Here is a 13,410-nt window from a genome sequence, read left to right as displayed (position 1 = left end):
CACTCACACACTCGTGCTGTACCGAGCACATTGTTTCTACCACGAGCTGCCACTTTCCACAATGCGGGAATACGAAAACAATTGCCGTACACGACATCCGAGAGCTCTTGACAGCAGACAATGTGCGACCAACTCCGAGGAAAGTGACATCTTCAGGTCATTGGAGGTAACAAACGGTCTCACGTCATTTCATTAATGCTTCCAACATACTAGTTTCAATACATAAGTATAAATATAAAAACAAATATTGCAATAAAATAAACTACAATAAGAATGAAAAAAAACTCAATCACTCGAAGTTTAACAAATAAATATTAACAGTTTGACAACTAGCATCTCTACACCATTTCTGGGTAACACCGTTCATTAGTCTGTGATCTAGTCTCGATTCAGCAAGTGACCACAAGAATTGTTGCGTTTTTAACATCCCTTACAAATAAACAAACCGCTTCCTTGGTTCAATACTGTTATGTAGTAGGTAAAGAAAGACTTGTAGTTGTGACACTAATTATTTACGGCTACGTATAAGATACTCTTTCTTACCAATCCTACTACTTTTGTTTGAGGTCAATGAGAACCATTAGTAAGGACAGTGTTATAGCCACATTTAGAAGAGCTTTGAAGGGTTCAACTGTCTCCTCAACAGGTCCTATTTAAAGATTGAAGCCGACCCTATCTAATCTGAAAAGGAAACTAATTCTACAGAATCTCGCCTTTCCGGGTGGAATCTATCTGGCGGCCGGGCCGCGTAGATCACGTTAACTGCTCTGGAGGCTGCCCGCTCACAGGGGCGCCGACCTGCCGCGTCCCATAAAGCTTATTTACAGGCTTCTTTCACGACAAATCGACCGAACAATTATTTGTCTTTCGGCGGAAATAGGACTTAACTGCGCTTCTGGGTGATTAAAATCAAATCAGTTGTGCAACAGGATGCTACTTCAGGGGTTGCCGAAACATGAACATCTCAGGAATGTCGACTATAGACATAATTAGGCTTTTCTTTTTAAATTCTACGCTATCAAATTAAAACGACTTAGTCTCGGGTAAAAATAGACTGTTAAGATTTATGTTCATCATATAAAGTATCGTAGCAATAGAAAATAACTTATTTCAAATACGATTTTTTCTTATCGTCTTTCAAAGTACCTTACTCCAACTTCGGTAAAAACTCCAAAATTTTTCGACATTGACTCAATACAGCTGTATATCCTCGAGACATTTCACAGTTAACTCTAAGATACCGGTATTTCATTTTCACACTTCAGTTTATCGTCTGTTGCACCCTCTGGTAGACCCCAGAGCTCTTGCGTCACTCAGACCAGTTGCCGCGGCAGGGGGAGGGAGATGAGGACAATAGGCGATGGTCGACCGATCGCAGCCAAGGTTACCTCTTTATGGCCCATAACTGCGAGCACCACGTCGTGTATCAGCTGGGAACCGAACAGACGGTGACCACAACCACTACCAAGGTTGGCAAACTTATGTCATCGTGTTCCAAGGTCGGTCATCTTTTGACGTAACCACTAGATAATTTTGTTTGTACACGACTTATGCACCCCCTTCACTGTAACATCAAGGTCAAAGACGGTTTATGTTTACTTATGTCTGTTATGTTATGATGAAGGTATTATTTACTACGTCTTATAGCTTCTTTTAAAGTTCATAAGAACATACACGAGAAATGAGTTCGTTACAGTATTAAACTTCGAACACGATGCAATATCCAAAATCACATTGCAGGTCTCCTGAGTTTCACGGCCTGGTATTTGGGGTTTTACACATTTTCAAGGCGATTAAAAGTAAAAGTGAGAATGTAGACGAGTGTACCGTTGCCGACAAGTAGAGCGCGCCGCGCCGCCATGCTCCGACTGTCAGCCAGTGCTTCTCTTCTGGTATACCTAACTTGTGCACGCGTTCAGAACCAAGCTCGAGACTCGTATCTCACACATACGTACATCAACACATACCTCGCAAAAAAAAGGCAAAGAAACCATCACTAAGTGTTCAAAGCGAAATTTCAAATGACAATGGATTTGCCAACAAAAGATTGAAACGAGAAAGATTTATATTGCAGAATATTAAACGCGCCATTAGTCCTGTAATAGAGACATCTTCGTCTCCAGGAAACCAGAACCCGAGCCGGGATTGGCTGACTGTCACCGCGTCAATGATCCGGTCAGCCACCGCTGTAAATATACCGCAACAAACGAGTTCCAAACTGAAATTAAACTGCTGTTCCAAATTGCTGCAGTGGAATACTCGCAACACGATTTTACATATTTCAAAATAAACCTTTTTACATATCGTACACAGCACCGTGTAGGTTACAACCTCTGTGAAATTCTGATTACCATGAATTTTATTGCCCACCACCACGGAACAGAAAGGAACATAATCTTGCCTCTACTCGGATGAAAATCAAGTACACGTTAATAATATGAAAAGACGAGAAATGAGGTACCGTTGTCTCGGAGTACATTCCACTCGGCTCGCACCCGGAGACCAGCGGTAGTATAAATAGAGGTGACAGCGACCAGACGGTGGCTACTGCAGCGATGCACTTCTGTCTGTCGCGTCTCGCCGTGCCCGTGTCGCACGTCTCCGGTTCTATTCCTGGCCAGACAAGGCCGGTCATCAGCTGATCCCGCGGTATCGAGGTCGCCGCACACTCGTTTATGAATGACACTCGTGCCGCGATCACCTGTCGGGATATCGGACGGACGCGGCCTGCCGCAGCCGCAGTAACGAGGACGCGGTACGGCAGCCGGAACTAATTGTACGATTTCGTTTACAATTAACTCGCCCACAAAACTCGGATTTGGATAGCTGCGATGTCCGTAACCGTTAAAAATAAATATAAAACGCACTATTAATTTGGTAATAGTGAGCGCCCGACTCTGCTGGGAGCATTGGTCCGGGATAGGAACTACCGCTACAGTAATACAGCTCGGGCAAAATTATTATGATATTGAGAACAGAAAATAAAAAGAAATCCTTTTAAATGTGCAAGAGGCCACTCAACTAAAACAAGCTACAGTCTCTGTTAAGCACTACATCGTTGCACTACATTTCATGGAGTAGGTGTACATTGGAAAGAAACTACTTAAATAAAGAGAAATCTACAACAGCACATAGTTAGAGCAAGATCTGCGCTCTTTTATTGTCTAGATATAAATTTATATTTTACATTCAATATTAAATTTTTATAGGATATAGACTTTTAAACTCTTTTCAACATGTCTGTTTACAATTTAACTAATATAATTGCAAAATGTATCTAATTATAATGAGATATATGAATAAGAATGATTTATAGTGATAATATTATAATAAGACATAAGAACAAAGAGAAATAAATTACAGTGTTTTTCTATCCAAAAAAAAATTTTAATAGATAATTTGATTAATAGAAAGAGCGACTGGTATGTTCGCGAATCATCATGCGGTAAAATATAATATAAATTTCGATTAAAAAAACTTTTTCCGTTGAAATTCTCTATTTATTTGTGTTGACGGGAATGTCAAAAAGTGCTAAATTCGACATTAGAACAATTTTTAGGAACACAATAGGGAACTTTAAATATCAATTATACGTTGGAATAGCAAGATTAATTGAGTTTTAATTATTTCCTATGGCTTTTTTGTTTAAAATGTTACAAGAAATGCACTAAAATAGAACGAAGCCCTTAATCAACCCTTAAATTCATTAATAACATGTTTTTTGTCATATTTGAATATCGACAACGTGTTTCCATGGTGAAAATTATATAGTGTTAATTTTAAAAACTACGAAATAACCTAATAAAAATATGCCCGGCATCAAATGTTTACATATTTCTATTGTTAAAATTAAAACTTCTGAAAGCTATTGCAGTAACATTCAAATAACACAACCTAAGTTTGAAATGTGTGCATTTTATATATTCGGTGACCAATAAATACTCGTAGATAACAGTAGGAAATCAAAAGGAAAGCTATATCACTAAATAAAAGTATGGAGTTATATTATTAACCCAATTCAAGATTGGGAATGTGGGGGAGGGAGGGGGCGATAACCACACTGTCACGCAATACAACAATTACACCTTAAGTGGTTAAGTCTGTCCAATATAAGGACTTACAGAAAACCCCCGAGAGGTGTATAGCCAGCCATTAACAAAAGACACAGTGACAGGACGGGTACCGTAATAAGTGAGCAGACTTGTACATAATGTGCGTCCTGTGAAAGGCAGACAATGTCATAACTATGGCAGAAGCGTACAGAGGAATTGTCGGCGACACAGGATCTACCCAAGGCCCTCACTTCCTCCGGCGACGAGGCTGCTGGCATTAGTGTTCACTATGGAAACCCTCCAACGCACAACTTTCACGACACCTAACTGAGAATACGACATTTCAACGTGCAAACAACAGAATATCCGTGCCTTAAAAAATGTTACGTGTCAAATTAATGGAAATTTGTAATGCAATAGACTTAAAATTTCTTCCGCTTACGTGTACTAGAGTGGTTGTCTATTAATTCACAACGGCCCGTTTGTTTTAAGACAAATCCATTAAACTACTATAAGGGCTGTTATGAAAATACGGTCTAGAATTACCTTTAAACTATGGTGTAAATTTATTGCTGCCACTTTCACTAGATCTTAACGTCTAACATACATATTTTTCGTCGTATACATCACATTATACCGTCACACGCACGCACTGTATTACTAAAAAACAGCGTGAAACGGACGCAAACGGCACTCGAAGGCCGGGGAACTTCCTCCCGGTGACCGCCTCATGAATAATTTCTGTCAATGAGTGGTCGACGTAATTACAAATGGCGCGACAAGGACATGGCGAAGGCCGGCCGAGGACTGACTGACTGCGGTGTGAATGGCCCCTGATGGTATCACTTATACCACTGCCACATGTTTGCTTGACCGCCCTCCCCGTATAATGTAAACATCAACACTCGGCCTGTTGGACTGGACAGAATCAGATCGTCGTACATATCGTTAATATCTGAGGCAGGTGTTCGGTTAATGTTTCCACTGCTGGACGATTTCATTTTTAGTATCAGCCGACTCAGGAAATGGTCTCTTAACACGAGGCGTGCTTTGTGCATTAAAATCAAGTAACAGGCGGCATGTACATGTCTCGTTGTTTTCTTTACTTCTTCTCTGACACACGTACATCGGACTGCTGTCTAGCAGAAGCGTTTGTACTACGGCGTTGGGCAGATCTAGTTTAGTTCAATGTTTATACAACACTCTCTACAGTACAAGGAGGAATTTGAAAGTACGAGGAAGAAGCCTGTTAAATTAAACTGCCAGGAAGACACGATTAGGTCAGCCAATTAAGAAGATGGAACGGTATAACGAGGCAAGGAAGGTTGTGAAACTGTCTCCTTACCATTCCTGCGGACCGTGGCTGCGGTGCCTGGTGCGCACTAGAGGCACGCTGCCCCCGCGTAACGGATAGTCTGTGGTCAGATTTATCGGGCTTCTTCTCCGCTATATTTGATCAATAACCGTTCTCCGGTACCACAGCACCACGCCAGCCACACTGATACAGGATTATCCGACGTGCTCATCTATTACCGCACCCGCACCCTCTCGCAACGCTGTCATCTTTTATTCATAGGCATCACTCTTTCAATATTATCCCGATCTTGATAAGTGCATCGTCTTCTATTAGTTATTTTTATATGTGTAAACAACAACCACACCAATCGTTGGTTCCTGTATAGACGGGAGAGGACCCATGAAAATAATACATTAAGGAAGAGCAAACAACTTTTGGTTAACGAACAACGAACACTCATTAATAATTATAATAAATTTCTTTGAATAGCTCCACTAATAGTCTCCACTATGCTTTGAATAGCTAGGGATAAAAATCAAAGTATCATTTATAGAACTGGTTCGTTTGTAGCGTTTTATGTATATTGTCAATCATTGACTGATGTACAATATGCAGTAACTCGCCAAAGAGGGCTTTGGCAACTGACAAATATTTATAACCACCAAAAGTAGGTTGGCTGTCTATGTTCATTTATGTATCGGTCTTGGCAGGTCACAAAACTTCCTGTGAAATTCTCCTGGATAGACCCACGAACTTTTCCTCTTTACGTCTTCGCATATCTAGAAACCCACACGGGTCGAGCGAAAGAGTGGGGGGCATTGAACCATCCGATCTATTAGCGGGAGACAAAGAGAGTAGAGACGGTGGTTGGCAGCCAGTCAACACCGGCCAGGCGCTATGCGTCTACTGTACAAGGTGTGCTTCGCGGGGGTCTCTCGAGCTATCGCACTTCTCCTCCTGCTAACTATCACGAGATACTCACCGCTTGCAGCAAGAAGAGACGACAGGACTAGTAGCGTAGCGGGAAACAGTGAGGGCATCCTGCCCGGACACACGCTCACGCCAGCCAAGCGTCTGCGTCCTACAACAAACACTAAAATCAGTATTTTACACACAACATGTACAACACGCTTCAATAAAATACATCACATTGCCATGGTTATCGCAGGGATGAAGTGTTGTACAGCCTCCGTCTGCGTGCCGGCGTGGCAGGTGTGGGGAGTGTCGGCGCGCGGGAGGCGGGCTCGGGCATACCAGACCAGCTGGCTCCTAGTGAAAGTAAACCCGCAAGTTCCGCTCAATAAGGAAAAAGGAAATACCTGTCAATCTTCCTCCAGACTAGGTCATTGCCACACATCCACAGACACAGACACACGAAGCCTGAGAAACATTACACAGGGGACAATGTCTATGTTATCATAGAACTCGATATGGATGCCATGCTTGTATCTTTCATTTTCAAGAATGCAAGTATATATTATTTGGTGCATGACATGTATCTTCTTTAACTCATCTATTATAACAAATGTGAATCGGAGTGTATACTTATGTAATTCCACCAACTCGTGCACTAATAACATTAACATTAATCACAATACAGCAATGTGGTACAGAAGGATTAAGGTAGCCTTTCAATTATCCGGTCCGAGCCGTGTTAATGTGACACACGAGATCTGTATCTGCGGTGCCGATGACACCCGGGCCGATAATATCTGCTGCTGTCATCTATCAACGGCTACACCTGTTGTCAACATGTCCTCTGGCTAAAGCAGTTCCCGTGTCCGTCAGACGACATTCCACCGTGGATGGCGCAGACGTGTCCTGCCCACTGATGAGTCCTCGTGTCTTTTCTCCTCGCTCTTGCGCCCAAAATATTCTTTAGCTCTTGCTAAAACATCGCTACTGCTCTATCGTATCTGCGACCAATAAAACTGCTTACATTCCACATCTATTTCGCAAATACAATGACAAATCGTACAAACTTGTCTGTAATAATTCCTAAAACTTTGTTGAAAGAAATCGAATTTTCATTGTATGATTAAAGCTTTTCTTTTAACTAACATATAAAAGAAATGTATAATTAAAAAAAACCGGTATTGATTTTCCACCGAGAAAACAAAAACTACCTAGCCTTAACTTAACATTAATAAATTAGAAGCTGGAAACAACGCTGTTTCCTCTCATACCATCCCTTTCAACGTATTCCATCGGCAGAATAAAGCGTTAAGTTCGAGATCAAGGTAAACTTTATTCGGCTAACAACAGTAGTAATTTAACTTTGTAAACATGACTCACACATAACAAGAGTGTAGATATATAAATGCAACATTCTCGTGTTGGCTCGGTGCACTGCACTGGCGACAAGGAGATTGACAGGTCTGGGTGCCGCGGAAGCCTCGCCGGGCCCCGCTCGCTTTCCCCATTTGTATCGCACAATAAAACCCCGGCCGCCGAACCGTCACTAATTAAACCTAATGCTCCACTATTCATTAATTGGGACGCCAATTACTTCAGATAGGGTTTAATTGTTACTGCTCCTGCACCACCAGTATAACTTCATTATCGGGCAATGTTCGCGATCCGATCGGCTATCAGACATCAGCGCTTCTCGCACCTGCTGACGCCACACGATAACAGTGCAGTATGCAAGACATTATACTGGGAGAAGGCGATAGAAAGCGTCAAATAAACAATTGCACACACGCCTGCGTGTTTGAATGTATTTGTATAACATTTGACTGTAAAAAACAAATAAAAATACATAAAAAATGAATTATGCTTTACAGTTAAAAAGATTATCTGGTAGCCGGACTAGACTATGTGCGGATATGCCAGAGCCTACTGACTGAGACCCTGCTTGCCTTGCCCCGTCATAGTGATCCGTATTCAATAGTCGGAAACGGTGATTTCAACAAGCGGATACACTTATATGTTATATACGACATATCTTTTACACCGGAACTGTTCGTCAATAACGAACACGTAGCAGACCAATCAATTATGAGAAACGGTGACGCGACATTGTGACAACGAATCGATGAGTACAAGTGATCTGAGCCAATACTGTACAAGATAGCAACAACCGATCGCACAGGAAGGCCAGACGAACACGGGCAGGGTTCACTTCAAAGCGCTGCGGAGGCAGTAAAGTAACACTGTAGCCGCTAACAAGTCCGCCATATGTTGTCCGTCTTGTGGTTTATTGCTACTGGATACTAGTGTTACAGTGCTATATACTGACCTACTATTGATGGTGTCTCCGTGTTATATACAAAATACCCCAAGATTGCAATCTCACAATTCTAGACGAATGAGCAGTGTTAACTCATATTTTTGACACGACATAACATTTTGCCATAGTTGCAAGCAAATGAGACCTTAATTAGATAAACGAGCCAATTTGACGTAGTGTATGACGCAAGCCGCGCGGTGGTGGGCAGAGCGCCTGCGCAGATCTTTTAAATAAAGCGTATGCGTGCCAAACCATATATTTATCTAAACAGCGTTTCATCGATGGATAAATAATAATAAGGCAATATTAGTAGTGCATAGTATGACGAAGACTGCCTTGAAAAGTTAACAGCGCTTTGAAACTGAACTTTATTATCTCCAAAGTGACGTGTTCTCCACCTACTCGTGATGGTGGACAAATCAATTACCGGAGAAGTGATAGATTAGATAATTTTACTGTTTTTGTGTTTAACTAACTCAATAGTACGAATTGATGTCTGGGAGTAATGACGAGAGCTGTAGGATCAGGTAATCGGTCCACCAATGCCACCAATACGTGCGGGTTTCGGATGAACTGTAAAATAGCGATCTGTGTAATGGACACCTACACCTATTCTATTCGTTACCGTTCATGTTACGGGAAAAAACGTTTGTCTCATAGAGGGTTGCCAGACATTTCACAGTCACTTAACGACACTTGAAACTCCATTAAGTGATTATGTTACTCCCATCAGTATGATTAAACTACAAATACATGTCACTCTAGAGACTAGGTCGAATTGACCTATTTAAGTTTACAAATTACAAACTACTAAAAAATTAGTTATTTTTTACACAGTTAAAACATTTCAAAGCATGTGTGTCGTGTGAACTGAGCGCGATAAGAGACCTATGATAAATCACAGGTCATAACAGCTATCAGCAAGTCGGTATTGCCAGTATGATGTCACTGCTGCACATGTCGCCGCCACCTCGCTTCACAGTCATCTTCGAGATATCCTTATTTCATGACCGAACTGTATTTAAGAGACGAACACGAGAGTGAGAGCGTGTGGACACGCCTGTACTACCATGTGTGTGTGTGTTGTGTCATGTTTAATCTTATCGTATGCTTGTTGTAAGTGATGACACGTAATTGGTAAACTTGACACACATTTATCTAACACATATTTAACATTAAAACTAGAACATAAGAGAAGCAATTGTACGAAAGACAGTTATTATTACGTATTACATTAAACAAAACGAGTATGCTTAAATTCTTCTGCGCAGATCAGGATTTCAGACAGTTGTTTATGAAGAAATTAGTAAATGGCAAAGATAGGTTCGATCTGGGCTCATATAGTAAGGGCCAAAGACAACTAGTGCTCATGTGACATCGCACCCCTATCAGATGCAAACAGTTCTATTACAATTAACAAAGTTCACCGACAGAACTGGGCCCGTCTGTATGTTCTGAAATGATTGCAGACGACTGGGGCGAGGACCTGAACAGAAACCATTACTGCCAAGGAAATTGGCAATCACAAGAGGACAAACGCCTAGGTAGGATTCCTGCTTGTAAGTGGAGCCCAAGTTATTTATAGACTTGTCACGACACGACCTTGACACGAGCGTGTAGAACTAAACGATGTGGTGCCTGTCATCACACATTACTGCCACAACAACGCGGGACCGGACCCGCGGTTCCGGCTACCCAGTCAGCGTCAAGGTCCGTCCATTTCCGATCTGACCAGGAATGTTTTCCTTCATACTTCAACTACAATATTACCATTCTAACATCTCCTGCTACCACATAGATGCGAAATGATATAACTTACTTACCTGCAGTTTCAAAGTATCGCTATCACAACAAAGTACGCACGATTAATTGGAAATCATGCTCATACTGGGTTTTATTACAAGAACCGATATCACAACTTACTACAATAAACAACTTATTTGTACGCGATCACGCCACGTGGCACACTGGCCCTGTAGTTTGTCCCATCACACAGTTGATATAGTGTCCGAACTCCGTTACAACTTTGTTACTGAGTGTACTTTAAACAGGCGCCGTCCTATATAAAGTTGGCAGCGAAGTTACATTACCGCCCCCGGCAACACGGCACGAAAACTTGAAAGAACTTTGCTCATTCCACTCCCAACTCTCCGTGCTCAACAGCGATACACTCACTATTCTGACACGTCACTTGACCTAATTGGCGCCCTCGAAACAACAACTGAACTCTTGTAACCAAATTGAGCATTTCAAAATACTTAATAGAAAATCACAACAAGCAACAGTTAAATTTTAAGATTAAATAACTGATATTTGTCGATTTCGCGTTAACCGTAAACGTACTGTTTTTGTTGGGAAAACATAATACCAAGACTAAGATTTAATATTGCAACAAAATATAAGGAACGCATACGTACAAAATAAGATAATACAATGAATTTTATTCACACAGACTACTTTTTGTTTCTGATTATTGAGGTATTTTATATGTATAAATAAATTAATTAATAAATATAATTAATAAATGTTAAATAAGTTGATTACAAAAACACTATTAATAGTGATCGGAATATTGAGGATGCCACTTACTGAATTCACAGATACTACAGGCTTTGATATTTCTGTTACGCTGATATTGGCCTCTATATGTAATAAGAATTTGGGAATCAAATTGAATACGATGTACATGAAGATTCAAGTGGCAGTACAGAGATGGGCAGTAGGCCGGGCCGACCGTCGCGCCGCCTGTGGTGCAACCCGCTGAGTGCTGCCCGCTTTCACCCGCCAACACGTCGTTAGTTGAGGACCACTGGCTACCCAAACGTGTTATCTGCATAACAATGTTATCACTCCAGACAGTTCAACTCAAAGGTAGGCCTTTTGAAATAACATTAATATTAGTCTATCGTGTTCGTGAATTCGAAGATCTTACAAACGGAACGATGAAAATATTCCAGTTACTTTGAGTCTTTAGAAACAAGCAGTTACGTATCAGCTTCAACAACATTTAGGCGTAAACCTGTTACAGTGTTGACAAAAAACATTGAGAGCGTTCATGATCATATAATATAATGTTCTAAGAAAAATAGTTAACAGTATAAAATTCCCTATAGGTTGATCGCAAGGAGACGGACGGGGACTTTCTCCGCTGGGGGCGTCTTCGCCACTCCTGACGCGGCGGCGACGCTACGTTCAGTCCCCAGATGCCTTTCCGCTGACGTGCGGCTGCAGCGATGTGTCATGTCACACAGAAGGAACGGGGGAATTCTAGTGTCCGACAGAGGGGACCAAACTTGGGCAACGTCCAATGGCATTTCCTACAGTCCGTATATAACGCACTCGAACAAAACGTCATTACTGTAGAACTACTTTCACCGCTGACAGTGATGGAATTGACGGTTGTGGTTGACTCATAGGAAACCACGCGTCTACGATTTTATTAAGAAATTTACTAAATTTATACAAGATTTTTTAGTATGTACTTGCCGAAGATGTTTAAAAACAAACCACTCGGCGCTCGACACGGCGGGGAGCGTGACAACAGTCCACTTCCCACACCGAATTCAATTACTTGAAAAAACTACTGAGTTGCACTTCTGAGATAAGACCAAAGGTTACCCGAACGTAACGGCCTAATCGTTTCTGCGAAGACCGAACATAAGAGGGCAAACCGGGGAAACGATAAGGAGGGAGATGTCTCGCAGATAACGACTTCAATTAACGCGATGGCGTGATCGGAGTGGCGCAGCGCAGAGTTTACAATCAACGTGCGTGAGTTATATTTGACGTTTCAGGGGGTTGGATCATAGAAGACAAAACCCCAGACAAATAAACCTATTGTTACTAACCACATCGACATTAGTTATAGTTATTACTAATTGAGGCACAACTGAATGTAATTATTACCAACGAATTACTAATTATTGTATACTTTTTGGAGGGGTATAAGGAAAATCAACAATATCGAGAGTACAGAACGCTGCGCTCGTACCAGCGTGCGTATACAACGTAAGAAAGCGTGAACAAGGAAGCGCCACAAGCACTGACCGTGACCAGACTTGCTTTTTATAACCAGCCGCGTGATTGCAATAGAAACTGCAACAATGCAATAATTGTATTGTGTGTGAGCGAGTAAGAGGTCGGTGATGTCAACTAGCAGACTATGGCGGACATACTCAGTTTATTTGTCGTGTTTATTGCTGTAGTCTTAGAAGGAAATCATATTATATAATTTCAATTCGAACAAAGTTTATATATATATATATATATATATATATATATATATATATAAAGATATATATATATATATATGAGTTTTATGTACTAACGACACTGTATCAACTGAGGCCCTTTACTGAATCCACTGATTGGTGGATTGGAGCGAGTAAGCATTCATTGTGCAGAGTTTTATGTACTAACGACACTGTATCAACTGAGGCCCTTTACTGAATCCACTGATTGGTGGATTGGACCGAGTAAGCAGTCATGGTGGAGAGTTTTATGTACTCACGAGACTGTATCAACTGATGCCCCTTACTGAATCCACTGATTGGTGGATTGGAGCGAGTAAGCAGTCATTGTGGAGAGTTTTATGTACTAACGACACTGTATCAACTGAGGCCCCTTACTGAATCCACTGATTGTTGGATTTGAGCGAGTAAGCAGTCATTGTGGAGAGTTTTATGTACTAACGACACTGTATCAACTGAGGCCCCTTACTGAATCCACTGATTGGTGGATTGGAGCGAGTAAGCAGTCATTTGTGGAGAGTTTTATGTACTAACGACACTGTATCAACTGAGACCCCTTATTGAATCCACTGATTGGTG

General features: G+C 41.3%; 1 protein-coding gene across 1 annotated transcript in view; it reads right to left on the bottom strand.

Moving 5' to 3' along the window:
* The window catches only part of LOC124360983, a 50,028-nt gene that overhangs the window by 24,926 nt on the left and 11,692 nt on the right, over positions 1-13,410 (bottom strand). Inside the window, exon 3 of the mRNA XM_046815019.1 lies at positions 6,332-6,430. Coding sequence (XP_046670975.1) covers positions 6,332-6,430 — 99 coding nt within the window. The remainder of the gene's footprint in view (positions 1-6,331; positions 6,431-13,410) is intronic.

Source organism: Homalodisca vitripennis, chromosome 4 (assembly GCF_021130785.1).
Source record: "Homalodisca vitripennis isolate AUS2020 chromosome 4, UT_GWSS_2.1, whole genome shotgun sequence".
In the NCBI taxonomy this organism is placed as follows: Eukaryota; Metazoa; Arthropoda; class Insecta; order Hemiptera; family Cicadellidae; genus Homalodisca; species Homalodisca vitripennis.
This window is presented reverse-complemented; position numbering and strand designations above follow the sequence as displayed.